The sequence below is a fragment of the Anabrus simplex genome, chromosome 2, assembly GCF_040414725.1.
Source record: "Anabrus simplex isolate iqAnaSimp1 chromosome 2, ASM4041472v1, whole genome shotgun sequence".
NCBI lineage: Eukaryota > Metazoa > Arthropoda > Insecta > Orthoptera > Tettigoniidae > Anabrus > Anabrus simplex.
In genome coordinates, this window is record NC_090266.1 from 940,630,909 (window position 1) to 940,658,631 (window position 27,723).

The following is a 27,723-nucleotide window of genomic DNA, read 5'->3' on the forward strand; positions in this document are numbered from 1 at the left end:
GAGTTAAGTTGTAAATGAGTTTCAAATTAACAGTAGGCAGGCAAAACAACATTCATTAGATGGAAAGTTGAAGGTTGCAATTAAATTTACAACAATTTCTATCAGTGAAGAACCATACGTAAGATATTCAGTCGGAACTTACACTATAGTTCCATAGAATTCTCTATCTCATCATGCCGAAAATGTCATCATTACAAGAAATTATCTATTATTCAGTATAACAGAGCTCTTATTATAATTTGTATTGGGCCTGGTGACCCGGTATTCAAAGGAGCGTGCCCATATTGAGCTCTTTGAGCTCTATATTGATATTTTGAATAGGAATTCGAATTTGTAATAATATAGACCTAGGTCACTATGGTAGCAAACGAATCGGAATAGGCAGTATACTGTAAATTTTATCATCACATTTTCTAAAGGCTTCAGTGTTAACCATGCATTATTAGACAGACGTCAGTAAAAATAATTCTTTGTTACATCAAATGATAATCGTATACCCGAAATTTACGCACATTGTATTGTGTGAATTTTTGTCATTCGCAAAATACTTGACATGAACTTCCTGACAGCAGGCCAAGTAATTGAAATAGATGTTCTTCCGTGTGTATTGTAGTTCCCTAGAGTACTTCATTTGTTAAAACTGAATTGTTGCAGTCTTCAAGCAACTGGTGTTTGTTTGTTTCAGGAAGGCTAAAGGGCTGTTCCCCGTGTCTTGCTAGCCTGTCTCTTCAGTCCACACTCTAAACATGCCTAAGGTAGTCAAGCAGGAAGGTGAGGATCCCGATCCCGCGCCTTACTTGTTCGTTTCTCTCGAACAGAAGCGCATCGATCAAACAAAACCCTACGATGCGAAGAAGGCGTGCTGGGTGCCGGACGAGAAGGAAGGCTACTTGCTGGGTGAGATCAAGGCCACCAAGGGCGACTTAGTCACCGTCAGCCTGCCAGGTGGCGAGGTAAGTTGACAGACGTTTCAGAAACTCAGATCTTTAAAAATGGTCTTTCAGACCTGAAGCCAGTATTAGAAAATAATAACATCGTAAAGGTCATATATAATAAACTGTAAACAAAAGGAGCAGTTTAGAAAATAACATTTCACTTTGGGAAATTTTTCAACTCTGTTCTGCCACTTTTGTGTTTCATCAGAATAGGCATCAGAGGGTAAAGGATGTAGAAGAGGGTAGTGAAACTTAGGAATAATGAATGCTATATAAATTCTTTCTGAAGAACTACCTAATTCAAACAAAGTGGAACCTGTACATAATTATTCATTGTTCCGCTTTCCATGTTGATGTTGTTTTCGTGTTTCTTTTTTCTAATCTGGCTTCATCATCAACCAATAGGCTACATACATTTATTTTAGTTCCGCTAGAAATGGACTTGTGATAAATACATTTTCTGAAAATTTAGCCATTCATAGCATTATAAGCATATTAATTCTAGACTTATGTTACGAAATTCCAGAATTAATCGGGAAGTTGATTATTATTTGCCAATTTTCTCTGATAATTCATGCTCAGGAAAGAAAAAAACAGATGCCAGATATTTTATAATGTATCATTAGATGTTATCAGTACCTTCATAATAACATTACTTACATCATCAGCTCCATAACACTAAATGTTCATTTCAATGCTTGCCCACTCTGCTGTTCAGTCGCTCCACTTTACGTACGCAACCAGCAACTCACCGTACATTCTGTAGCGGTTGTTTGCAATCTGGTAAGAGCTTCCTGTGCAAATAGCCTTTTCAAATGAAGTTCAAAATGAAGTGCATTATGCCAAAGATCGTAGCCCATCATTAATTTACTAACTAACCCCGAAATTCATGTAACATAGTAAACATATTTTTAAAGAAATCTTTGCACTTAATCTCAAATTTTCGAGTAAATCAGTCTATCCCTTTTTAAAGTAATTTGTAAGTTAGTTCAGCATACTAACAAATTATAGTATCTCGGCTTCGAAAACACTTTCATAGTATTTAATTCTGCATCATCGCAAAGGACTAATGGCTTCATGCGCACGTTGCTCACTTGTCGTAAACGCCCGGAAGTAGATTTACCGTGAGTTTCCTCACATTTTCGGTCTACTAATTTTGTAAAACAGATATACAGTAAAATTTGTTCGACCAGGAGAAAGTGTTGAAGAAGGAGCAGATCTCTCAAGTGAACCCACCGAAGTTCGAGCGCGTCGAAGACATGGCAGATCTTACCTATCTGAACGAGGCTGCAGTGCTGCACAACCTGCGCCAGCGGTACTACGTCAAACTAATCTATGTAAGTGTCACCTCCTACAAGGAGGACAATCAGTAGTGAGCGTTTACTTAATGTATTTTACCTTCTTCTACAGGAAAAGAACTTCAAGAAGGAACAAGTGTCCCAAGTGAACCCCCCCAAGTATGAGAAATGCGAGGATATGTCCAACTTGACATATCTTAATGACGCTTCTGTATTGCATAACCTCAAGCAACGATACTACAATAAGCTCATTTACGTAAGTCGCTAAGCTTTCAACCCTGTCCTTGCAACCTATTCAGCCGTGTTCTTGCTCAGGTCGACTGCCTTACACTTTCATTACTTTCTAACTTAACGAAGTATACAGCAGCATGTATATTGCTGTGTACTGCAGTATATGTATACTGCTGATTTGATGATCAATGCAGCTGACACAAAATCTAACGGAGAAAACATCTGCCGACCTGAAAGCAGAATCACCTGGTTGAAATCATTACCTTTAATGTACTTAACATCTGGTCCTTATAACCAAGCATTAGTGCTGCTTTTAAGGATTTCTCCCTATCCCAAGAACTGTTTTGCTAAAAAGATCATGGCTAAGCTGACCATGTAGACTTCCGATCCACTGATCACCCTGCACCCACTATCCCATTCTAGGAATAACATACTAATTGTTCGTAGAAATGAAATAACTGAAATCTTTAAGAAAGATATAAAAATTTTGGGGAATGTCCACTCTAAATGTATATCAAAGCTACTTACAAATGGAACACTCCCTAACATTAAATATCTTCTTCTTAAAAATATTTCTATAAGTTTTATCAGTTTACATTTGTAGAACTAATATTCCAATTGCAATTAAACAACCTGTCTGCTTGTGCTACTTTCCTTTTGCAATGTCCACCCCACTTCATCTGGGGGCAACCGGTGCCAGGATCACACCCCCCTTTCTTTTTCTGCCCAGACTCTTATAACCACTCGTCACAGAAGCGATGCTCGAGAGTCTGAGTGTTTGTTTGTTTGTTTGTTCGTTTGTTTGTTTGATTTTATGTTTGTTCTTTCAGCCAGCGTCCGTGCGCTAGACACTACGGAACCTGACATGAGATCACCGTGTTTATTGTTATTGAGTTGCATGTGAAATTGCTTAATGTCACTCTCGTCAGGACATTAAGGTACTGGCGATTGGGATATTTTCAAGCGAACACGTATGGATTCGATTGGTAGTTGAAAGTTTTCAGTCCTGAACTTGCTGAATTAATTTCAAACTTCACAACGGACCCATACCAAGGAAGAGTGGAGTGTTGTTTCTTACTGAAGGGTATCTAGGACATACCTCAGTTCTGGTTGATAATTACTGCTCTACAAAATACAGACAATGTCTTAGCATGTATGTGTTCAATATGTAGTGTGTGTGACTGTGTGTATTTCTGTTTGTTTTTTGCTGTTCACAAAAAATCAAGGTAAAACATTGTGAACTAAACATCTTACCGACAAAGCAATTAAACCACATTTTAACAGTCTTAAGGACTTTATAATGTACGATATTTCTTCTCATTTCTCTTACACTGCTGCACTCCATTCTGCAGCAAATTGCTTTTAATATCTGAATGATATAATACAGAGTACACGTAGGTGGCCAGGAGGAAAATAGTAATTCTCACATATATTTGTTCTTAGGCCAACGAATGGACTCTCACCCAGCCTCGTTCGTACATTAATTCATATGTTCAGTTATTTTGATATACATATCCCAAAATATTAAAGAATTATATAAAGAATTATTTTGCTACTACTGCTTAATCAATTAGTTGTTGACAGCCCCGTACCCTCTCACATCTCCTCGATAATAGGTGTACGTGTAACTAACAGGTGCTATAACTCGGAAACAAGTTCCGAGAGTTGGAACTTCTATGCTGTATAATTTATGTGAATGTGAAGAAAGCTGGGAAAAATTGCACTCACAGTGGACGAAGGAATTCAAAGAAACGCAGCACTGATTCACGAAACTTTGGCCTTCTTACCGTACGAGTCTTAGCAACAAATAGTTGTTAATATTACTACCTTACGCTCAATGATCCACTGGCCTTTTTTTACAAGTTGATGGCATTACTTAAATCAACATCACTTCCTTAGCCCGCGGTGTTTTTATGATCAACTTTTGAACTTGTAGTACCGTTTGATCTACAATGACGTAAAATACTTCTTGTTATCGTATACTTTGTCTGAATGTTACATCATGATACCTTGATGCTCGAAAAAATCCTTTTATTTACTCTTGATTATACAATCAATGTGAAATCAAGGATTATACAAATCTAAATTCAAAATCAATATGACCCAAGGACTGTCACGTCTAATGTGTACGTAGGCAACAAATCATTTCTAGTAAATGTGTGAATGAGATAGCTTCAATTTGATGACATATATCTCATGACAATGAAGACAGAAATTTCTGCTGTAGAATACGATTGGCTGCACACAATGCTGCACAGAAGTTGGTGTATTGTAATAGAGAGACCGTCATCAGGATATCTTTGAAAATCTGATACCATGTATAATGCATATACTTTTACTACAAATAATCATTAAGAAAGCACAGAGGGTAAGTTATTAGAACACACATTCATGAAACAAAAAAGGATCACAGTATAATTATATAAATTAGAACTTATAGGATGCAGAGGAAATGTTTCTTTAAGTCAATATCCAGGTCTGTGGCTTTGTTAGAGGAATAGGCGCAATAAGATGTTGAAACCGTTCAAAAAATCATAAGAGGATCTGACTTTGTCTTCGAAAATTGTGCACTGTAGAGTAAGTCAGGTAATAAAACACTCCCAAGCAAAATTGTAAGCCTTCCCGTAGATATCTCACGAAATATGGCCAACGTTCTAATAAGTTCTCTAGAAACTTAGCAAATCAGGAAAGAAACTAGTTTTCCTTCATCATTAACTGAAAATGTAACAATAAAATAACTCTTTATATACAAAGGAAAACGAAAATTCTATCTTCGAGTCAAATTTTTCAATTTTTCTGGCTGTAGTTTATTGAAATATAGTTAAATAGAAACGTTTTCTCAAAAATATTCAGAAGGAATAATACAGAATCACTTCAAGGGGGATTTTTGGACGTTTTAATAGAATATACGAAGTATTTCAACACTTTGTTCTCATTCATTTATTTATCCATATCTGTTGAAAGAGAGAGGAAGAAATATCATCTCATTGGGATAACTCCGAAGGGAGGCTACGTGAGGATGGAAGATTGTACTCTGTGTGGTTGACACTTTGTCGGTCAGTTAGAAGGTGTCTATTAGGGCTGAAGTACAGTTAATATTTCTATTTGTGCAGACCTACTCTGGCCTGTTCTGTGTGGCCATCAACCCCTACAAGCGCTTCCCTGTGTACACCAACCGCTGCGCCAAGATGTACCGTGGTAAGAGGAGGAATGAAGTGCCACCTCACATCTTTGCCATCTCTGACGGTGCCTACGTCAACATGTTGACCAGTAAGTAGAACGTTCCTGAAATACTTAAAATATAAGAAAACAGAATAATTGATACATTTCAGACTTGTTCTCAACCTGATAAACTTGCTAAACTTTAAATCAACAAATAGAGTTTTAAAATTTAGGAGAACTTGTAGACTATTACACATGAAATTGAGAATCACTCTTAATGTCCGCTGTGAATATACTTCTTTGGCCATAGCAGACCTCTATCAAAGGCAAGAATTGTTTGGATAATTTAGCCTTGTCTCCTGCTCAAAAGGAAAGTTTAGTAATGTTTTGTCTGTCAATACGAGTTACCTGAAACAGCAATGAAAATGTTTTTGTTTGGCGGCTACAAATGTTAATACTATTAACAAGAGTGACGGTAAGGAATGACAAAACAGTTACTAAGAAGTATTTTCTGTCTTCATGATGTAATTTGTAGTTGCTTTAAATCACATGTAAAATTTAAAAAAATATAAAGCAATTTGTAACTGGAAAATGTCGTCCTTATCTGCTCTTGGAAGCCGAGTAATTAATAGAAATTCACTAAACTTTCCACAACAAAAACTCACAATTTTCTCTGCTTCTCTTTTCCAGACCGTGAGAACCAGTCCATGTTGATCACGTAAGTATTTTAAACTCAGTATTTCCTTAAAATCATATAACATAAACTTTAGATAAAATTGCAGTAATACTTAAGAGCCCCAGGCAGATACAAGTCTACCCTAATACCACTGGTTAAGCAGACTTGTGTATTAACCATAGAGACCACGCTTTAACTTTCCTATAATCAACTTCTATAATCATACACTTCTGTGGCCTTAGTCCTCACAATTATCTAGCGGCAGGCAAAGAAATTTCCTTTATCAACATATACCATTCAAGTAAGGCTCCATAGAGATTCAATTGCTGCCTATCTCATAGTAAAATTTCTCTTTCAAAATTACAAGTAATAGAAAAAATCCTAGCCTGAATTTGATATTTACAACCCCAAACCCCATGGCGCAACCAATCCCGAAGGACCATGGCCTATCAAGTGACCGCTGCTCAGCCCGAAGGCCTGCAGATTATGAGGTGCCGTGTGGTTAGCACGACGAATCACCTCGACCGTTTATTAGTTCCCTAGACCGGAAATTTGATATTTAATGATCTTTATTCTTTCGTCTAAAGTATTAAACGATCTTTTAATGCATTTACCCCAGTATAATTTTCACGATTGTTTCACCTTTCAGAAAGTGTGACATCATTTTCCATTCTTAGCAGCCTAATATGTTCCTAAGAGAATCACCAAGTTCCTGTACCATTTACCTTCCTTCTTTCCATCCTTCCTTACTACTTCCAAGTTACAATATTTCCCTGAGAGTGGTTCAATACACTGTTGACGACGTTTTCTCAACCCCGAAGTCAGTTTCTCTAAACATATATCTCCTTTGATCCACAGAGGAGAGTCTGGTGCCGGAAAGACTGAGAACACGAAGAAAGTAATTGCGTACTTCGCAACTGTCGGTGCCAGCAGCAAGAAGGAAGAATCTCAAGCTGACAAGAAGAAGGTAAGTAAAAATAAGTTTTGCAATGTTGAATTCTCACTCATCACCCATTCATATACTGTATATGCCGTTGATCCCCAGTTTTAGCCAACCTCCATGTTTCATGCTATACGGCTCTGAGGAGCTAGTTTATTCGTATAATCTCGCACGACTTCAATAATTTATAAGTGTTACGCATTCTCTTCTAGGGTACTCTGGAAGATCAAGTCGTCCAGACTAACCCTGTACTGGAAGCCTTCGGTAACGCTAAGACAGTGAGAAATGACAACTCTTCCCGCTTCGTAAGTAACATTCTACTTTAAATCATTCACTGCGTTTTATTCATCACCACTCCAAGTAAATAAATATTGCTTTCCTTCTTCTCTAGGGTAAATTCATCAGAATTCACTTCGGTCCTTCAGGAAAGCTGGCTGGTGCTGACATTGAGACCTGTGAGTATATATCAATTTATTATATTATTTTTATTTAAAAAATCTTCCCTCTGTTGAAGGTTGCCACAACGGCCAAAGCATAGCGAGACAATGAAGTTTATCATGGTAATTTTTTTGATAACATTATTTTCATAATGTCGTTAAAATACAAGAATTATAACTGATAGCAATGATTTCTCAGCAATGAAAATGAACCCCGTAAAGCTAACAGTGATATAGTTAGTACTTATAGAAAGTCTATATTAAACTGTTTCCAAAAACTTACAGTACAAATTTTACAATATTTCTGTAAATATTTAGAATTTATTTTTCTTTATATTGAGTATAATTTCATTTCATATTCTACGATTTTAAATGTTAAAAGTAAACACTTAGAAGTAAAGGTTTGCAAACATAGGAAGTAAGTTAAAGGAACAAATCAACAACAGTAGTTCCATTCTAACTTACAGATCTGCTGGAAAAGGCTCGTGTCATCTCCCAACAGGCTCTGGAGCGTTCCTACCATATCTTCTACCAAATGATGTCTGGCTCCGTTCCCGGTCTTAAGGGTAAGTTTTCAACACACTCGTCAGATGATAAGTCTCAAAGTAGCAGTGCACATTTGCTAAATAGCGTTACATATTTTTTAAATATATCTTAAACTATTATAAAACTCATTATAACACTAACACAGAACACAACTATTCTCGCCTACAATTCAAACAAGGTACCAGTTCAAGAGCACCAGACTAGCAATTTGCAATACTATTTATACAGACTCAGAAAAGTTAACCTAATGCAATATGATAGTCCGGGGCATTCTTTTATTCCTCTTTACATATATGATGTTTATATGAAGCAGCAAATTAACTACTGAATTTCAGGAAAACCAGGATTTTCAACCCCTAGGTGTGCTTCGAAGGAGCAAAGTACGAATTACACTGCGTTAGTTTAAGCAGAGCGTCATCTAATGGTATTTTAAAACAAATTAATTTATGAATTACAACGTTCAGTTTACCAGAATGAGATTTTCTTTGTAATTAATACTGATGATGAAAAAATCATGATGTTATTTTTCCAACATCTGCAGAGATGTGCTTGCTGACAGATAATATCCACGACTACAACTTCATTTCTCAAGGCAAAACGACAATTCCCAACGTAGATGATGGAGAAGAATGTCAGTTAACAGACGTAAGTGCGAGTGAACCGCAAATGCTGCAAACCAGCACAACAGTTTGTTGACTTCCTCTGTCTAAGTGGGCTTGGAGACACCCAGCCAAGATTTCATTTATGTAGACCCTTTTAATTTAGAAGTAACTTCATTTGTGTCTAGCTGATAATGGGAACGCTCAGCGCAGACAACTTTATTTTGAGATTGAGTGTGTACCTTGTATTTGTCAAGCTGACAATTGGAACTTGCAGCGAAGGCAATCTCTTCCTTTATCTTAGAACTAAATGTTTATCCCCTTACCTTACCCCACATGGGAATTTTGGAACAATTTCTTTTGATTTCTCCCTACCCCTCCCATCCATATCTTGCATGTCCAGATGCTACAGGTCGTAAGAATGGACTCAACGACTGTGCACATTGTTTGTACCTACAGAAATCTGCCTTCTTTCGAACGATATCAACGATTACCACTTCGTATCACAAGGCAAGACGTCCATCCCCGGAGTTGACGACGGGGAAGAAATGCAAATTACGGATGTAAGTGTTACCCTGCATCTCTCTTTCCTTCCTCTGTAGGAGACCATTCTCTGGCACATCAATTTCTCCTGGTGTTGACTTGAATTGGTTACTCACGTAAGACATCCTGAGAATGAAATAGCCTATTCGAAGCTTCGGCACCCACAGATGCGGGCATTTCAGAAGTATTACCTGTTAACACAAGTATAATCTGAGAAATATGAAAAAATACTGAATATAAACTATTTCAAGACATATGAAACTTATGTGAGTAACCTCCTAGAGTATAATACATCTGTACCAAATTTTGTGTTGTCTAAAGGCATGGTTTTAAGATAATTACTAATGGTTCCCTGTATTTTTTTACACTGAGCATTGTTTCTATCATCCTTGCGCTCATCAACTACAATGGACGTAGGAGCCAGTATCATTGGTCATCTTTCCATTGCATGGTAGGTTAACATCACAAAATAAAATCCAACCCAATATGACCTGACGACTGACGAGCGACGATCGACATTTTATGAAGTAGAAGAAGGATAAGAAGAAGAAATGCGTCAAGAGTAAGCTTATTGTTCTGTGTTCAAAGGGCTGTGTACGTTGTGCTTCTTGTGTAACTGCTAATGGCTATGCATATTTGTACTGCTTAGCTCGAATACCTTGCTGCGTTCAATGTAAATCCTCCTCTGGTACTTAAATATTTATATTCCTGTGCTTTTTTATCATTGTTAATCAACTGTTGAACAAGAGTAATCATTTATTAACCATCACCTTCAATATACGTTATTACACAATAACTTTCCTTTCAAGAAAACAAACGACATTCTACTTAAAGTTCCACTTTAAATTGCACGCCCAGAAATATTCCTGGATAGCTATAAAACACCTAAGGGTATTTACATTTATTTGGTAGTTATTTGTGTACTTATCTGTACCAATAATTAGTGTTGCACAAAATGTCAGAGACATCGAAGTCTAACAAGTATTTAAAGGCTACCAAGTCCACTTCACCACGTACAAAATATACATCATAACGTTAAGTACGCCACTCTACACGCATAATGATAAACACATCAAAACTTTATCTTACATCATTTTTAGAAATTGAGTTTTAATTTGTTATTTTAAAATCAATTCAGTATTGTTTCAATGAAAAAATTTTCATTATTATTGAGAAATTTTGCTACGGTAACATCGTCATATATTTCGCTCTACCTTAGGAGTTTATGTAATCTTGTGAAAATCAAGTTATGCTGTATAGCTACAGATCCTACACGTCTAACCTGAGTAAAAATGTTGCATGTCTTGTGATATTATTTAGGGTAATGAATTAAGCCGTTTGCTTAATGTTATTTCTGTACCTTCTGCATAACTATGCCTCATGACCAGATCCAAATAACACCTCAAAAATGTGAATTTGTTTACCGCATTTAACTTTCTTGCTTTGATATGGTGCATCTTTCAGGAATGATCAGAAACTATGCAAATTATAGACTACGATTGCTATTTCGTTCCTCACTGCTCTATCCCCATTAATTGATTTTTGTACAAATTTAAAAAGTATTTTGGGATTACTTTTTGTACTCAAAAGAAACTGGTTAGTTGTCAGTTCTAAAGCTACATCAAATGGGTTATGTTTCTAAACATTAGCTCTGAGGCCATCCTATAACGTCTCACTGAAGAAAAATGTCAAAGGGTACGTGATATGATATTCAAATTTAAAATAGGACGGAAATATATAGTTACTCCCGTATCAGTACCACAAGAACTCATTAAGTCAGTGAGGTTCTGAATATTATACAAACTTTCTAATTCCCTTGACATTTCAAAATGAACATTTAAATTACACTTATAAAATATCTTACAATGTTTCTGGTCATCTCTGATGCATTCGCTTTGGCAGCTGCTCTGTAATACATATCCCGTATTTCCTTATTATTTCCAACTTCCTGCCTTTGGATGGCTTAGCTAATGTAGTGAGAGTATTATGTTGTCTGTGCTTCAGAGATGTGTTTGTTGAGCGATAACATCTACGACTACTACAACGTCTCCCAGGGTAAGATCACCATCCCCAATGTTGATGACGGTGAGGAATGCCAACTCACAGATGTAAGTATATTCTTGAAGTGACTGTCACATAATGTTTGGACAAATTCCTCGTAGGAGCCCTGATCGCATAACTCTGTCAACGAGACGCAGAATATCAGATACCTAAACAAATTTGGATAATGCGACAAGTTCTCATACCTTGCACCCTAAAATCTCCCAAAGAACTGAGACTGAGACTTCAAGACCCTTCATATCGTACATTACATTGACAGTACCACAGTAAGTTCGTCATGGACTAACCCTCTTAAATATCTACTGTACATATCATTCTACCCTACTTATTTACTAAAGTGTGTCATTTTAACTAATCCTTGCTACGGCACAATCTATTTCAACTATACTTTTAGCTTACTTCCAAAATATTTTTCCTCTTATGATGATTTCATATATAACAGTTTCATAGATTTGAAAGTTAAAATTTTTCAGTACGAGGAAAATTATATTTTCATACGAAGCACGGTAACAAATTAGAAAATTTGTAGAATCACTCTGAGCATGTAAAATTCCCATTCATCTTATAAATTATTTAACTACATTGGCGAAAGTCCACGCTTCCTTTATGTGAGTTCCTCACAATTAATATAACCTTCTCCTCACAGCAAGCCTTCGATGTCTTGGGCTTCACCCAGGAAGAAAAGGACAACATCTACAAGATCACTGCTGCCGTCATGCATATGGGTTGCATGAAGTTCAAGCAGCGCGGTCGCGAAGAGCAGGCTGAAGCCGATGGTACTGCTGTAAGTAACAATTTTTAACAAGTGTTCTAATATATCAAACAGTTTCCTGCAAAAAATATAAGTGATACCAATCAAACTTTCTCTTGTAGGATGGTGAGCGTGTTGCCAAGCTGTTGGGCACATCTCATGAAGATTTGTACAAGAACTTGTTGAAGCCCAGGATCAAGGTCGGTAACGAGTTCGTGACCCAGGGCAGAAACAAGGATCAGGTTTGTATATCATTAATACAGTCTACAGTGTCAGAACGACAAAATCATTCATTTAGCTATTACAATAATATACTTCGTGCTCATTTAGGTGGCCTACTCCGTGGGTGCCATGTCCAAGGGTATGTTTGACAGGCTGTTCAAGTGGCTGGTCAAGAAGTGTAACGAGACCCTGGACACCAAGCAGAAGAGACAGCATTTCATTGGTGTACTGGATATTGCCGGTTTCGAGATTTTCGACGTAAGTATTTTCCGTTAGTTTCTTCTTGTAATCAATTATAAATTCGGTATGTTTTTCAATACTTTAAAAGTTCAGTCATACTTTAAATTAATAATGGAGACAATAATAATTATTCAAATCACAGTAATAATTGTATTCGTATGCTAGTCTCCATGTATAATATTTCTTCTGATGTTATTACTGAATAATAATGGAAAGAAGTAATAAGATACCGGTAAATCATTACAACCACTTTATGTCTTACGATTACCCAACCGTCGCGCAAGTTAAGAGTGCATTACTATATCTGTGTTTACTTATAATGATGATAATGTAAATGACTGAATCATAAAATAATAATATATCTTAGATCACACAAAATATTGTTTCATCAACATATTATGGTTATTGTGACATGCAGGAGCTGATTGTTATTGTTTTAATACTTATTTTAATTACAGCATACTGACCAGTGGAGAGTTCTAAATTACACAGTATCCCATTTTGTATTACTAGTTTGCAAAGGGTCGAACAACTATATGTGTCGATATTTGTTACATGGACTTTATGTATTAACCACGTATGTACATACGGGAGTAGGTAATATGCAATACCTATACCATTTGTGTTGTGTAGTATCCTTGTACATAGTTCTTTGCACCGCTCATCTAAAAAAACAATACAATTGCGCTTAGATTCTCCAGTAACAAGTACAGATGCAGTGAATAACCCATCGGGATCAATCCTCGTAGAACAATTTATATCCAGACGAAACGAAGCGTCAATTATTATTTTACTTTTGTCCAAAAAATAACTCTAGTTACAATTGTTTTTTCATGTCAACAGTTCCTCCACATGCACACAGTGCTGAGCATTCATTCAAACAGTAGTTACCTCTAACAAGAGATATAAAAACTCATACCCTGACGTTAATATTTGGACAAATGTAACATTTTCCCAGTAATGAGAGGCCATATTTTCCAAATTTGTTTGCTAGCTCTATGTTTTTGCTTATGCTAACATTCTCACCGCTTCACTTGTAGTTCAACGGCTTCGAGCAACTCTGCATCAACTTCACCAATGAGAAGTTGCAACAATTCTTCAACCATCACATGTTCGTGCTGGAACAGGAAGAATACAAGAAGGAGGGCATTAACTGGGCTTTCATTGACTTTGGCATGGACTTGTTGGCTTGCATTGAACTTATTGAGAAGGTAGAATTTCTAATTGTAGTAAAACATGTTATATTTTTATAAAATTAGTTAATCTTTCTTGATCTCATTCCAAGAGGCAATGGTAGGAGCTTGTTTTTCGACAGAAATGCTCTCATCACTTCCTAATCCAAACGCTTTTCATAAACAGCAGAGCAGGTATGTACGTGACTGACCCCTAGTAATCTAGGTAGTATTTCGCAAAATTTTAATGCACTAACAAAAAGCTGCCACCATTAACTACTACATAATCATCAGCAATGTGTGTGTGTATGGTAACATTTCGTGTTCCACTGAACTTACTTTCTTTCAGAAACACGGAAGAGGCTTTCCACGAAATGATTGTCCTCAATACGTATAGTGTTTTGCGTGCTTGTTTTCATGACTGTCGTGTATGTTACAATTTTATTTTATCTCTTCCGCTAACATCATATCCTTCATCCCGTTTCCAAAGCTTTCAGAAACAAGAAACAGATTTTCCAGAGACGATTTTCTTCATATAATCGGAGTGTCTTTCCTATATTAAGCACAATTGTGACTGTGTTGTTTTTGAAGTAATTTAATAATGTTGTCTTTTTATATTCCTGCTATCTCTTTAAGGGTGCAGTACAACGAAATGTACATTGTTCCCTAGCAGATACACACCTTACTAGAGGTTATCGTACAATGAAATGTACAGAACTTTTAAATTGTTGATTTAACATTGCATAACTTTTTCCCGAATGGCTTTGGAATGTAGTTCAACGGCTTCGAGCAGTTGTGTATCAACTTCACCAACGAGAAACTGCAGCAGTTCTTCAACCACCATATGTTCGTGCTGGAACAGGAGGAGTACAAGCGCGAGGGCATTAACTGGACTTTCATTGATTTTGGCATGGACCTTCAAGCTTGCATTGAACTCATTGAGAAGGTAACCTTCAAAATAGACAGGACATACCAGGTTTGCAACAGCCCGTTGGAGTCATGAGTGTTGTTGTCCATCTCCCCTTCTAGGACTAGCTGGTTTGCATTTCGTTCATCAACCCTGTCGTGCCAATCCTTTCACAGAATACACCCGGACTGCTGTTGGACTTCCTGATAACCCCCCAGCCGACGCCACCGGGGTCATAATACTTCCTCAAACCCCACAGATAAACATTCGGGGTTTTAGAAAAGATGTAGTTATAATGGCTTTCTCTTCAGAAAAAAATGCACAGTGAAACTTGTCTATATGGGCCACAATGCGACATATATGTTGTCCATTATAGATAGGTGGAGCTTGTATTATGAATGATATGGGCTAACGTGATTCAAAAATCTCACCCCATTAACTTTGGAATTTTCTGAAGAAGAAAGACAGTTGATTGATTTTTGCACGTGTGTTGTCAGCCTGTCTAGAGTGTGTTCTAACTGTGTGCCCCACGTTCGTGCAGTTCAATAGCTTCGAGCAGTTTTGTATCAACTTCACCAACGAGAAGCTCCAACAATTCTTCAACCACCACATGTTCGTGTTGGAGCAGGAAGAGTACAAGAAAGAAGGCATCGAGTGGGCTTTCATTGACTTTGGCATGGATCTGCAAGCTTGCATTGACCTCATTGAGAAGGTAACCTGATTGTACTTGTGTGGACCCACCTGCAAAACCACGATACATGACCAAATGCAGGGCAAGCAGGTTTGCACCCGGAGTGTCCTTCTCAGTAATATATGTTTCTCGTTTGTTTTTCAGTGTTGTCCAAGAAAACCCATCAAGCGGGATATGTGTATATGTGTTAACTCTAAGTGGCCACTAACTTATTTTGGGAAGGTGAACTGGCGCTGATCATTTTTGCTCCAGCTATGCATGTAACAATTCGCCAACCTAAATTATAAGATGGTGGCTGTGCGGAGTGTTTTGTTTCGTGTGTATGTGTGCACGTGTGTTTGGCAGCGCGTGTGCTGTCTCTAAGTATTGGATTGTCCTAACTGTGTGCCCCACCTCCACACAGCTCAATAGCTTCGAGCAACTGTGTATCAACTTCACCAACGAGAAGCTTCAACAATTCTTCAACCACCATATGTTCGTGTTGGAACAAGAGGAATACAAAAGAGAAGGCATCGAGTGGGCTTTCATTGACTTTGGCATGGATCTGCAAGTTTGCATAGATCTCATTGAGAAGGTAACCTGATTGCACTAGAGTGGACCTACCTGCTAATCACGATACGAGACTTAAAGCAGGGCAAGCAGGTTTGAGCTTGGAGATGCTCCTTCTCAATATCATTGTTTCTTGTTTGTTTTCAGCGTAATCCAAGTAAACCCAGTAAGCGGAACGTTGTCTTCTGAAACTGTGCCACTGCCTATCTGCATGACTCTCGTGAACTAAATCCTACATGTTACTTCACACTTTCATCTATATCTCTATGAAATGCATGTTAACCTTTTCAATTTTCTTCGTTTAAAAATGCTGCGGCAGTGGAAGCAAAGAGCAATTTATGTGTTTTTATGCACGTGAGTGCTGTCTGTCTGTTTGTCTGTCTGTGTTGGATTGTTCTAACTGCGTGCCCCGCCTTCATACAGTTCAATAGCTTCGAGCAGTTGTGTATCAACTTCACCAACGAGAAGCTACAACAGTTCTTCAACCACCACATGTTCGTATTGGAGCAAGAAGAATATCAGCGCGAGGGCATTGAATGGACCTTCATTGATTTTGGCATGGACCTACAAGCTTGCATTGACCTCATTGAGAAGGTAGACCAGGGGCCACCGTGATTCGCGGCACATCCCAAGTTGAGATACGGGCGTTTCGATATTTTTTACTACATATACTTTTACAAAATTTCTTCAATGACGTTTGAAAAGGAGTCACTTGATTCCTAAATAGTATTTACCAATAATAAAGAATCGAAACGCTCTTCTGCATTCATATTTTGCTAGACTAACTTGGCTGATGATGCTGGAAAACGGGATGGCTCTATGGCAAATAGTTTACCGGGCCCTTGTTTTTCCAAATGTGTTGGGTGTGCTCTGGATTTCTATTTTGTTTTTCAGAACTATCTGTGACAGTCTTGCTTGTTGTTTGCAAGCAGTGGAGTGTTGCAACTAATATACTATTTTATTTCCTGGTAACCATGACCTTGTGAACGTCATGTGACGGTTTTTACAACATTCTAAATGTTCTCTCCATGGATACCTCAACCCTCTTCTACCTCTGTACGTGGTACAGCTGAACGGTTTTAACCAGCTTTGCGTGAATTTCACGAACGAGAAACTGCAGCAGTATTTCAATCACCACATGTTCATTCTTGAGCAAGAGGAGTACGAGCGAGAGGGAATCCCATGGATCTTCATAGATTTTGGCATGGATCTACAAGAGACTATTGACCTGATCGAAAAGGTAGCAACACAATTCATTTCTGCCTTCCGCATCGTATACAATAGTTTCACAGTAATGGTACATACTCTTTGAGATCCTAGCTATCTCATGTCAAATATCCATGCATTTTTCTAATAACTGAAAGAGTAATTAAAGCAACCCGTAGCTAGCGGATGCAACGCTCTGCCATTTTTGTACACGATTAGTAGACTTAAGCAACTTATTATCACTAGCGCTAACAGTTAACGTCCACGACGTAATGGCCACAAACAAACCTCACTGGCCAAGGTACTTTAACAAATTAACTCCTATCTACTCACATGTACAGTGTAGCTGTGATTCATGCCACCTTCAAAACTCTTAGGAAAATTCAGTTGTAGCGTAACATATGCAGATTTTAATCTCTAATATGCGGTCGTTGATTACTGCTAACTGTTCTTATATTGTCAATATTTTGGTATCCAAGGCCCAAGCAGCACCGTGAGAACCGTCATTCCTCCTCCATTCAGAACATCCATTCGCTTGCATCGTGAACGTTGTGATTTGTAAGTAAGCAGTCCAACCAAGTGCTTTATCCTCACTCTACTATCCGCTCATCGAACGGGCTTATAGCGCTATTCAGAATAATACTCTCTCAGCAGAAAAACACTGCTGGTAAATGAATAGTATTCAAAAGTTTAATTCCATTTCCTAACGAACTATAATATCTGAGATCTTAAATTGGACTTTAGGAAGTATTTAACACTAAATACACAGTCCTCAAAGACGTGTCTCCAGCTGTACGTTGGATATTATTATTGCTGAATGTTATGCTTTCCTGATGCCACAGTACTGTTCTGCAGGGAGAGATATTTTCTAAACGCTGCCCTCCATCTCCTCCGTGGACAAGACAAGGTATGTAATCTGAATATATACATAAGGAAGTCACCTTTGAGTCATTTTACCTCCATTAATCAAATGAAACATTATTAAGCAAATCTTTCTCTGTAATTCCGCAGCTGGAATAATGATTTTTCAAAGGTAGCTTCTTTCATTTTCTCTTCAGATTTTTATTACAAAATATCATATTATAGATTATTCTTCAACCAGAACTGAAGTAGGAGTAAACTATTCGAGATTCATGACTGATGTAACAAGGTAACTCGAAAATTGATTCCGTATAAAAAGGTAAGACAGGAATAAATATTTTATCAGTTAACTTTAAATGTATGGATTAAATGTTTAAGCAACAATTTCATTGACATTTTGGGATACTCCACTAAGAGCTGAAATATAGACATGGTAACCAATAGGTAAATATCTTGTCTTATTAGTGACATAGACAGCTTCTTTGGTAGAAATCAAGTAGACTTAGAAACGTAGTAGACATTGGGTTAGTAACTTTTAAGCATTTAAGCTACAGTACATTTTTGTTATATAACTAATATTATAGATCTCTGCAGTAGAATGCATGAGAACAAGCTTTATTTAAATTACAAGTTGTTATGGAAACCATTATTTTTGTGGATAAATTACTTTGCAAATACTTAAAAATAAGCATATAACATTAATACATGAAATGCATCATTTCATACAAATATATAAAATGACCAAAGTCGGAGATTCCAAAATTTTTGAAATAAATTTAAAGTAGAAATTAGGATTTCTTTAAAACTTGAAAATAAGTTCAAAAATCTGTTTTCAGAATTTCTCTTTCTCCATAGCTAGTTGAAATTTCGGTCAGTTTAGTTGTAGAAAGGAAATCTGGCTTCTATTTTGATTGTGTGTTAATCCGGTGTACATTTTTTTTATTTCCACATAGCCCATGGGTATCTTGTCAATCCTTGAGGAAGAATCTATGTTCCCCAAGGCCACTGACAAGACCTTTGAGGAAAAGTTGATGAACAACCATCTGGGCAAGTCACCCAACTTCCAGAAACCCAAGCCTCCAAAGCCTGGTCAGAGCGCTGCTCACTTTGCCATCGGTCACTACGCAGGCACGGTAGGTACTTACTATTTACCCCGTGTAAAACAAAACTGTACGAACAATCTAATCTTCTTACACCACATGATAAATATTCACAAAAATATAAAAATTAAATTGCTTAAGAATTAATGTTCTCTTTTAGCTCCTGTTACCACCTTAGAAATGAAAAAGATTGCTATTGGAGTGCATTTTAGTCGTGCAATTAATTATACCGTACACACAAATATTTATTTAAGTGCTATGACTTTTTGATTTCGCAATTTCATTAAAATATTTTATATCATTTTTTCAGGTGTCCTACAACATCACAGGGTGGCTTGAGAAGAACAAGGACCCCCTGAACGACACTGTTGTCGATCAGTTCAAGAAGTCTTCCAACATGCTTCTGGTCGAGATCTTCGCTGACCATCCCGGTCAGTCTGGTGCTGCTGATGCTGGTGGCGGCGGCAAGGGTAACTATATGTCACTCATACTTTTGATATCATTAAGGCTGTACAATTGGTAACAGAGGGGAACTTAGGTACATAGACGGCGGACTGCCACTAAATCTTGTAATGCGAAGATAGGCTACAGTAAAGTTTTGTAGTTTGTTCATGTGATACAAGGATCTTTCTTGTCTGAAATATTATATATAGTCATGAAGTGGCAATATGAATAGGGTTTTACATTCAAAACATCTAGAATATATTTTTTCCATTTATTATTAATTCCACAAATAGTCAATATATCTTTAAGAAATGATTCCCTACCTGTGAAATCATCCTTTGCTTTCTGCCTCCATAATTCAAAAAATGTATATATTACCTGTAGCCACTCACTAGACCACTGCATACCTTGGGACGATTACTGTAGTGAGTTTATCCGTTCCAGCAGCAGGCACCAAGAGGCAATTGGGCTCCGCCTTCCAGACTGTGTCCACCAAACACCGGGTAAATTCCTTCAAGGATCTCTCAAAACTTCTAATGACTGAAGCTAGATCCTTATCCTCATCCTCTCTTTCACTCTTTCTCTCTCCAAATTTCAGTGACAATCACGCAACTGGCACAAAGAAGCTGCTCTGCATTCATCGGTAATGTTACTGATGAGTATTCGTATTTAAATGAAAAAATTGTCTGGAAACATGCATTTTCTGCCACGCAATATCACGGATAACTTTTGATATGCCGAGCAGTCTTCCATGTGCCGGTAATGCTGTGTTGGTATCGCTGTCATCTCTAGCAAAAACTGTGTCTTATGTCTACCAGGTGGTCGCGGCAAGAAGGGTGGTGGTTTCGCCACCGTGTCTTCCTCCTACAAGGTGCATCACGTTTGACGGTATAAAGGCGAAGTGTCATTAGCTTCTCACTCCCCTGAGAGCTGGTGTCACCTGAGCCTATTAAGGATTTGATATACAGGCTTGTTGAAAGCTTTGGGTAACGATTATTTAAGATGGCAGTGTTCTTGAAGCTAGAAAGCCATGCCATATTCCTGGCCGTAGTATTTCTTTTTCTATACTTAGATGTATAGATATTTATCAAAATATGCATTACTGTTGTAAATAACAGATTAGTTACCACCAACCCATTATAATGAATTCCAGAAGATGGACATGCGATAAATATTGCCAGTCATTGCTGAATGTATTATTAACGTGCCTGGCTAAGAGGCCTTGGCTGAGGTTACAGTGTATAACGTAGATAGTTTTATATTATTACGGAGAATTACAGAAAAATATCAGGATATCTAATTATCACGTTTCAACCTCTTCAGATATTTCGAAGTTATAGTAATGAATCCTTGGCTTACAGCAGCAACACATTTGCTAATTAATGGTCGTTACCCCTTGCCTAGTTTTGTTTTGCGCCAAGTAGTTTGTAGTGAGGCCATCTTACAGGACTTAGAATGGCTCTGTTTTGACTCGTCCCTTTCCCTGGACAATCTGGACGAAATTGAGTAATTATAGTTTACATATCCTACGTCGCCCATTGGACTATGTCACCTCGTTTAGCTCAGCAGCTTCACCATTCACAAAAGTATACTACTGCTGTAAGTTTTAATGTACTGCAGGTTTTGGTAAGCACAACCGTCAAATGATGAGATGTTCCAAAGGGCGATTAATTTAAAAAGAAAGGCTTTGTATTAGATTGAGAGTTCTGCATGAAACCACCACCACCACCACCTTAGATCGACAGATGGACTAATATTGAAAATGTTTAAAAATCTCAATCTTATTCTTACACTTTATCTAATTCCCCCTAATTATTTCACTTAACATAACAGAAACTAATCGTAATTTAAGGGTTTGAATATTGGTAAATTTGGTTGCAATATTTCGTTTAAGTTTATCCTAAAATAAACGAGAAGTTTCCCTGGCTAACGGGATCTCATCTGGAATTATACTGCCTTAAGTTCTTTTAAATTTGCATGTCAAGGTGTAAATTGAATGCAGTTGGATAGAAATCATGCCCCTAGTTCAGATTGTAGACAATTTTGCAGTTAAATAGACGCATGGAAAGTCAGTCAGTGCATCTAGTGTCTTGCACAGAATAACGCACTAGTAGTGTCATCCTCTATTTACTTAAAAGTGTCAGTTTGTAGTGAGTAGATGTCTGGAACGGTGTTGGACTGGTGTTACAGGAACAACTGAACAACTTGATGACCACTCTGAAGAGTACTCAGCCTCACTTCGTCCGATGCATCATCCCCAATGAATTGAAACAGCCAGGTGAGTAAATTAAAAAAAATACCTACGTATTTTAACGATAGAGTTATTAAATCCAAGAGCATTATGAAAATTTAACTTTTCTTGCCAATGAAAAAGAACATGTTCACAATTTGATCATTTGTTCCCCAAGTGGTAATAATTGCGTTACCCTACTGCAAACATAAACTGAATTTCTTAATAACAGTTGAAACGTCTACACAGTTCATGAAATATTAATTATGGTGCCGCAAATATCCATAAATGATCAACAAAATGGAAATAAAAGCAAATTTAAAATCTCTCATTAACGATCTTAACTAACAGGACCTATTATAAAAAGGTTCGGGAAACATTTTCGAGTATTTCAGGATGATTCTCTCAACGACTTGTATATGATCAGGAAAATAATTATCAAAAAGAGTCGAAAGATATCTTTTGGCTGTAATTCTTTAACACTGCCTTAAAAATTGAACATTTTGCTCTGAAGTACTATTTCTAAACATAGAAAGTTAGTTTTTTAGGAAATAAATGAATTTCTTGCGGTGCCTCTTAGTTATTATTTCACGTGCTTAGAAGATAATTAAATACACATTAATAATTCCAAAAAATTGACCATAAAATACATTTTCGAGTCGTACAATAATGCATTTTTCTTATAATCCCCAAAGGTTCCAAATTTCTTTCTCCCGATTTCTAACAATGTTAGCATAGGCGCTGAATTCTGAGGACAATTGTGAGAAAGTTCTGTGTTCTCTTTGTCCAGGTCTTATTGACTCACATCTGGTGATGCATCAGCTCACTTGTAACGGTGTGCTTGAAGGCATCCGTATCTGCCGTAAAGGCTTCCCCAACAGGATGGTGTATCCTGACTTTAAGCTCCGGTACGTATCTGTCTGTATATATTCGTCTTTGATTTAGCTGACAGTTGGACTGTTCACTTAAACTGACAGCTAATCATTGAAGAACAAAATTAAAACGTTCTCTGATAGCCTTTGAATATTACCGCAGACTAAAAACAGGAGCAGTTGTGAACTTCACATTTAAGTGCAAACAACAAAACTTTTAAATTAGATTACAAACTGAGAATTTGACATTAATTTTCTAAGCAAAATTTAATTTAGGCGGCCGTCGTCTTCTCCAGTTTAACTGAACAGTGCAAGACTGACAGTAATGATGTCAGATAATTAATACAGTTAAATATGAGCCCCAAAATTCAGTAATTGATAATGTAATGGGTACTGAGTTTGGGTACATTGAGTACGTACTGTTTCATTCCAACAAATTTTAGAGCATCGTAAAATGGTTTAGTAAAACATTCTTTGGAGAAATTGAAAGCCGCATTTTTCACGTTTAACGTTGCCTTCAATTGTATCTGGTGAGTAATATATACGTATGCCATTATGTTGTTAGATTATGTGATACTAGACAGTACAGTATATCAATGTTTCACTTAATTAGGTTGTTCTCAATGAAAACAAAGTGGACAGTGTACTACATAAGGACAATGAACTGTCTTACTCAATATTTGTGCTGTTAACTGACTTTTTATTTATAACGTTATATGCCAATACTTTGTTGAATTTCGAATGTGCCAATTTTGCAGTAACTACTTCTTCAAATCAAACCGAATGAATAACGAATCTCTATGATATGTACGTTGTGATTAGTATTCATAGTATTTATATAAAATGCGGCAATAATGCGTTAGCTGACATAAATAGAGAGATTTCATTCGCTGTGATTCTGAAGGAGTATTGTAGGTGATCCCGCTGTCTGACCGGCCATCTTTGTTTCTTCAAGCTATATGATCTTAGCTCCTGCCATCATGCAGGGCGAGAAGGAGCCTAAGAATGCTGCGGCTAAGTGCTTGGAGGCAGTCGGTCTAGACCCCGACAGCTACCGAATTGGTCACACTAAGGCAAGATATTCCCACGTCTTGCATTTCGTTCTTTGTCCATCTCTATTTTCTCTGTTCTCTTGAATGACCCTATATTCAAATTAGCCTGCACCTCGTATCATTAATGGATCACAGAAAGACATGATTCTTGTTCTTTCTCTTTTACCCCATGAATCAAAAAAGACTTGACTCTTGCATTCTTTTCTAGGCACGTGAATGCCCCCAGCCCCTCTCTTTTCCCTTGGTAAGGAATGTATCCCTCCAGCGTCAGATAAAACTGACACCAACTACCCTCAGAGATGATATTTGCATGTTTACCCTTCCTTTTGAATACTTCAGACTGGTTCAATTTAGTGATAATCGTTTTTTGAACTACCTTGTACGCTAGATACAAGATTCTAGCACCAGCTCTTGTGGAGAAAGCCGGTGAAGACCTTAAGAAAGCCGCCGAATTGATCCTGGATGCTGTAAACCTGGATACTGAGTCTTACAGACTTGGTCACACAAAGGCACGTAACAGCGTAGCTTATCGAGCCAACCTATTGCACTATAAACATCTCAACGTAGAAATAACACCAATCATTTATTTTTATCACTGGGTTAAGTTTAATGGAATACTTGCTAAAAAATTACATATTTGTTTTCAGTGTACTTAGGCTTCAAAGAGCAATAGATTGGCTCGATCAACACTTTACGGAGACAAGTAGCTGATCAGAATCCCACCACATAACAGTGGGACCTATCTTGTGTGTTCTTATCCACCTAATCCCACACAAAACAGTGGGAATTAAGACGTCAACCCTCTTCCCGTACCAGTATTTAGACAATAGATAGGTATTGTAGTAGAGTGCCCGTCACCTGAATTCCACCAGAAAACTGTGGAAAAGGATGTTGAGTGTATCACTTAAAAATTCCATCACATGACAGATGGGAATGAGTGTTACATTGTGCTTTCTCTTTCAGCATTGTGTGTTAGTGAGTAGTCCGCATATAACACATCTTTCACTTCAAAATACGCAGTCATGCTTCATTTTAGTTCGAAGAGTACAAGCCTAAGCTAAACACTATACTCTGTTAAACAGATTTGGTGATCTCACCTGAAAATCTTGCTAATACATGACTGGTACGCTGTGGTGTAAGAAGTGTTGTTTCAGTGAAGCAGCTTTCCTGGTAAGCCTATTGTATGGCAGGCTCCAGAGGGTACCTCGCTTTTACACATCACTACATTTGCTCATTACCCTCTAGATACAAAATCCTGTGCGCCCATCTTGTCAAAGAACCCATGAGTGCCGAGAAAGCGACGCAGGTCATCCTGGATCATATAAGCATTGACGCTGAACAATACCGTTTGGGCCATACCAAGGTATATACGCTCTTGTTCTCAGTTAGAACCCCTTGCCATACCAAATTCTTCCCAGATGTTGAAAATAGCAAGGTGCGGGGTATTTAAAAATATCAGTGAACCCTTTATTATCTGACAAAAATTATGTGAGAAATATACAATTTATTTATAGAAATCAGTCCCCATTACAATACCACATACTACAACAGTCCTTCCTTGTAACCCTTTATGAAGAATTTCATGGACTTTTCCTAATTTATAATGCTGTCTGAAAGAAAGAAATTACTCCCCTCCGGATCACTGACTTGTAGCCAAGTAGCACGTGCCCTGCTATTTTTAATCTCATTCATCTGTAGGCATTTGGCTTCCATTGATAAATGCTTCCTTTTTTTCGCATACAATACTGCCAGCGTAGTTTGGCACGGAGACAATCTGCCCATTAAGATGCATTGTGACTTCTATCGTTCCTATACTCGACTTGGCTTCTACTACAGTCTGGCAAGATATGAATGCCCTATGTTATATTTTGATATAAATAAGTCATGGCAAGGGGTTCTTATGACTAGCCTAGGCATGCGAACGACTCTAACTCAACTATTCTTTCTTCCTCTCTTTCTTTCTTTCTTTCTTCCTTCAGCCTGCCGTGTCCTAAAAAGCGCAAAGAAATGAAAAAGTATCTTTCCTAATTCTATCTGTAACCAGATCCTCACTCTTTTCTCAGATTTTTCTAGGCTCGAACTAATCCGCAAATAAACACTAATAAATATCTAAGCAGACATTTACATGAAAGTTAAGTGGAAGCATTAACGTATATTAATAATATGAGTTGTTTGACAAACCGTAAATTACACTCCTGTCCGGCTAAATATAACGAGGACATCCAATTCAAGACAGCTGCGGACAGAATTTCTAAATTAAATTCTTAAGAGTTTTATACAGGTGAACCTCAAACTTCGCAATTATAAATATTCCAGTTTTGAAATAACTCTTGGCACACGTTCGATATCATAAATACTTGATGTTTCAGGGTTCTTATTCCAAGGTACAATAACGCATGCATGAGTTAACAGTCTCCGCAGTTCGCTGACAATGTGGTGCTAAGCTTCATTAGCTTTGAATGTTGTACATAGATGAGTAAAATCGTCAGACTTTGCATGTTCTGTTGTTCTAGTTTTACTATAGTGTATATACTCAATGCAAAAATCTTGTATAAAACAGACAGAATTACATCATAACGTGTACGTACAATACTCGATCTATACACATCCTGTATAATGTGCTTCAGCTCTATTTCACCAAACCTTTTGCCACATGTGGTTCAGTTATGTTAAAGTAATTCAGATGATATCAGTATTTTACTGAACTAGAGAATAATTTAGTAAAAATATTCACTTAAGTCCACCAAACTTTGGCTAGTACCGGAAAGGCAGCTTTAGGGAACAAGAACCAACGGTTCACGTTGGAAGTCCACTTTGCAGGTATTCTTCCGCGCTGGTGTTCTGGGTCAGATGGAGGAACTTCGTGATGAACGACTATCCAAGATCATCAGCTGGTTGCAAGCTTGGATCCGTGGTTACCTGAGCCGCAAGGAATTCAAGAAACTGCAGGAACAGAGGTAAGTTTAGAAAATGTGGTTTCATTATTCTTAAATTCATGAAGTTGTAAACCGTAGTCGGCTCCTGAGACATACTACATGCAAACTCTCCTAGATTTAATGTAGGCGAGATGTATAAATTCAGTGTCTCCATATACGACTTCGGTCAGGTTGAGTAAACACGTGGACTCCTGTAGCCACTTTGGTAACTTGAGTCATAACATATGACACATTCTACACACCAAATTAAATCTTTAAAAACAAGAAGTTGCAAATTAAGGAACCAAAACAAGACTGTAAACTGGCTTCATTCCAGCTTGAGTCACGAGTCACGGATATGTTACCTGATTAAGCATTTTGTAGGGCGTTGGAGCATATGAAACGTCATGTACCACTTCACCATCAAGGACTTCTGTCTCTTACTAAGACTAATATTATACCGTCTTAAAACTATATTGATATTTAATATTTCATTTTTAAACATTGGGGACTTCTGCACATAATGCACAGCACATCATAAGCTCAAAATATTTTGGCTTCAGATGAATCTCCTCCGCAAAGGAAACAGAAGAAAATGGGAACCAATTTGCTTTTAAATGCCTGTCTCTCTAAAACAATAACCGAACAACAACATAACTACAATTCTACAAACAGAAATTACAATATTTCATCCGAGTCAAGATTCTTAGAACTACGGGATAGTCATTTTATACACCCTGAGAATTAATACATTTTTACTACTTCAAAAATCCTCTTATTATAGGAGTAACTCTTTCGCTGATCTTAGTTTCTCATTTCTCACTACTCAGGATCGCTCTCCAAGTGGTGCAGCGCAATCTCCGCAAGTACCTGCAGTTGCGCACATGGCCATGGTGGAAGCTGTGGCAGAAGGTGAAGCCTCTACTCAACGTGACCCGCGTGGAGGATGAGATGAAGGTATTTCTGGCCATCATATATCCTCTCACTATTTGCTACTTGGCGTCAGACCACGCCGTCCACATTTTTAGGTGATGCAGGCTAAATATGAAATTCCTGCCCCCACTCTTCTTTATATCCCCCCAC

The 27,723-nt window shown here is 37.5% G+C and overlaps 1 protein-coding gene across 32 annotated transcripts in view; it reads left to right on the top strand.

The window, feature by feature from the left end:
• The first annotated feature begins 666 nt into the window (after positions 1-666).
• Mhc (myosin heavy chain) overlaps positions 667-27,723 on the top strand; it is a 39,579-nt gene continuing 12,522 nt past the window's right edge. For 3 of the 32 annotated variants that reach the window (XM_067141716.2, XM_067141740.2, XM_067141709.2), the window contains exons 1-21: positions 667-953; positions 2,346-2,489; positions 5,578-5,734; positions 6,317-6,344; positions 7,161-7,269; positions 7,455-7,547; positions 7,634-7,697; positions 8,147-8,245; positions 9,284-9,387; positions 12,075-12,212; positions 12,302-12,421; positions 12,510-12,659; positions 14,589-14,759; positions 18,981-19,160; positions 19,438-19,597; positions 20,019-20,074; positions 21,762-21,849; positions 22,592-22,709; positions 24,114-24,234; positions 26,546-26,682; positions 27,471-27,597. In XM_067141716.2, the coding sequence (XP_066997817.1) occupies positions 747-953; positions 2,346-2,489; positions 5,578-5,734; positions 6,317-6,344; positions 7,161-7,269; positions 7,455-7,547; positions 7,634-7,697; positions 8,147-8,245; positions 9,284-9,387; positions 12,075-12,212; positions 12,302-12,421; positions 12,510-12,659; positions 14,589-14,759; positions 18,981-19,160; positions 19,438-19,597; positions 20,019-20,074; positions 21,762-21,849; positions 22,592-22,709; positions 24,114-24,234; positions 26,546-26,682; positions 27,471-27,597 (2,571 nt within the window). In that variant the 5' untranslated portion in view covers positions 667-746. Of the gene's footprint in view, positions 954-2,128; positions 2,273-2,345; positions 2,490-5,577; positions 5,735-6,316; positions 6,345-7,160; positions 7,270-7,454; positions 7,548-7,633; positions 7,698-8,146; positions 8,246-8,766; positions 8,871-9,283; positions 9,388-11,371; positions 11,476-12,074; positions 12,213-12,301; positions 12,422-12,509; positions 12,660-13,681; positions 13,853-14,588; positions 14,760-15,261; positions 15,433-15,814; positions 15,986-16,383; positions 16,555-18,980; positions 19,161-19,437; positions 19,598-20,018; positions 20,075-20,389; positions 20,443-21,761; positions 21,850-22,591; positions 22,710-23,628; positions 23,747-24,113; positions 24,235-24,970; positions 25,089-26,545; positions 26,683-27,470; positions 27,598-27,723 lie in introns of all 32 variants that reach the window. The other 29 variants (XM_067141738.2, XM_067141734.2, XM_067141739.2 and 26 more) reach the window with 25 other exon arrangements.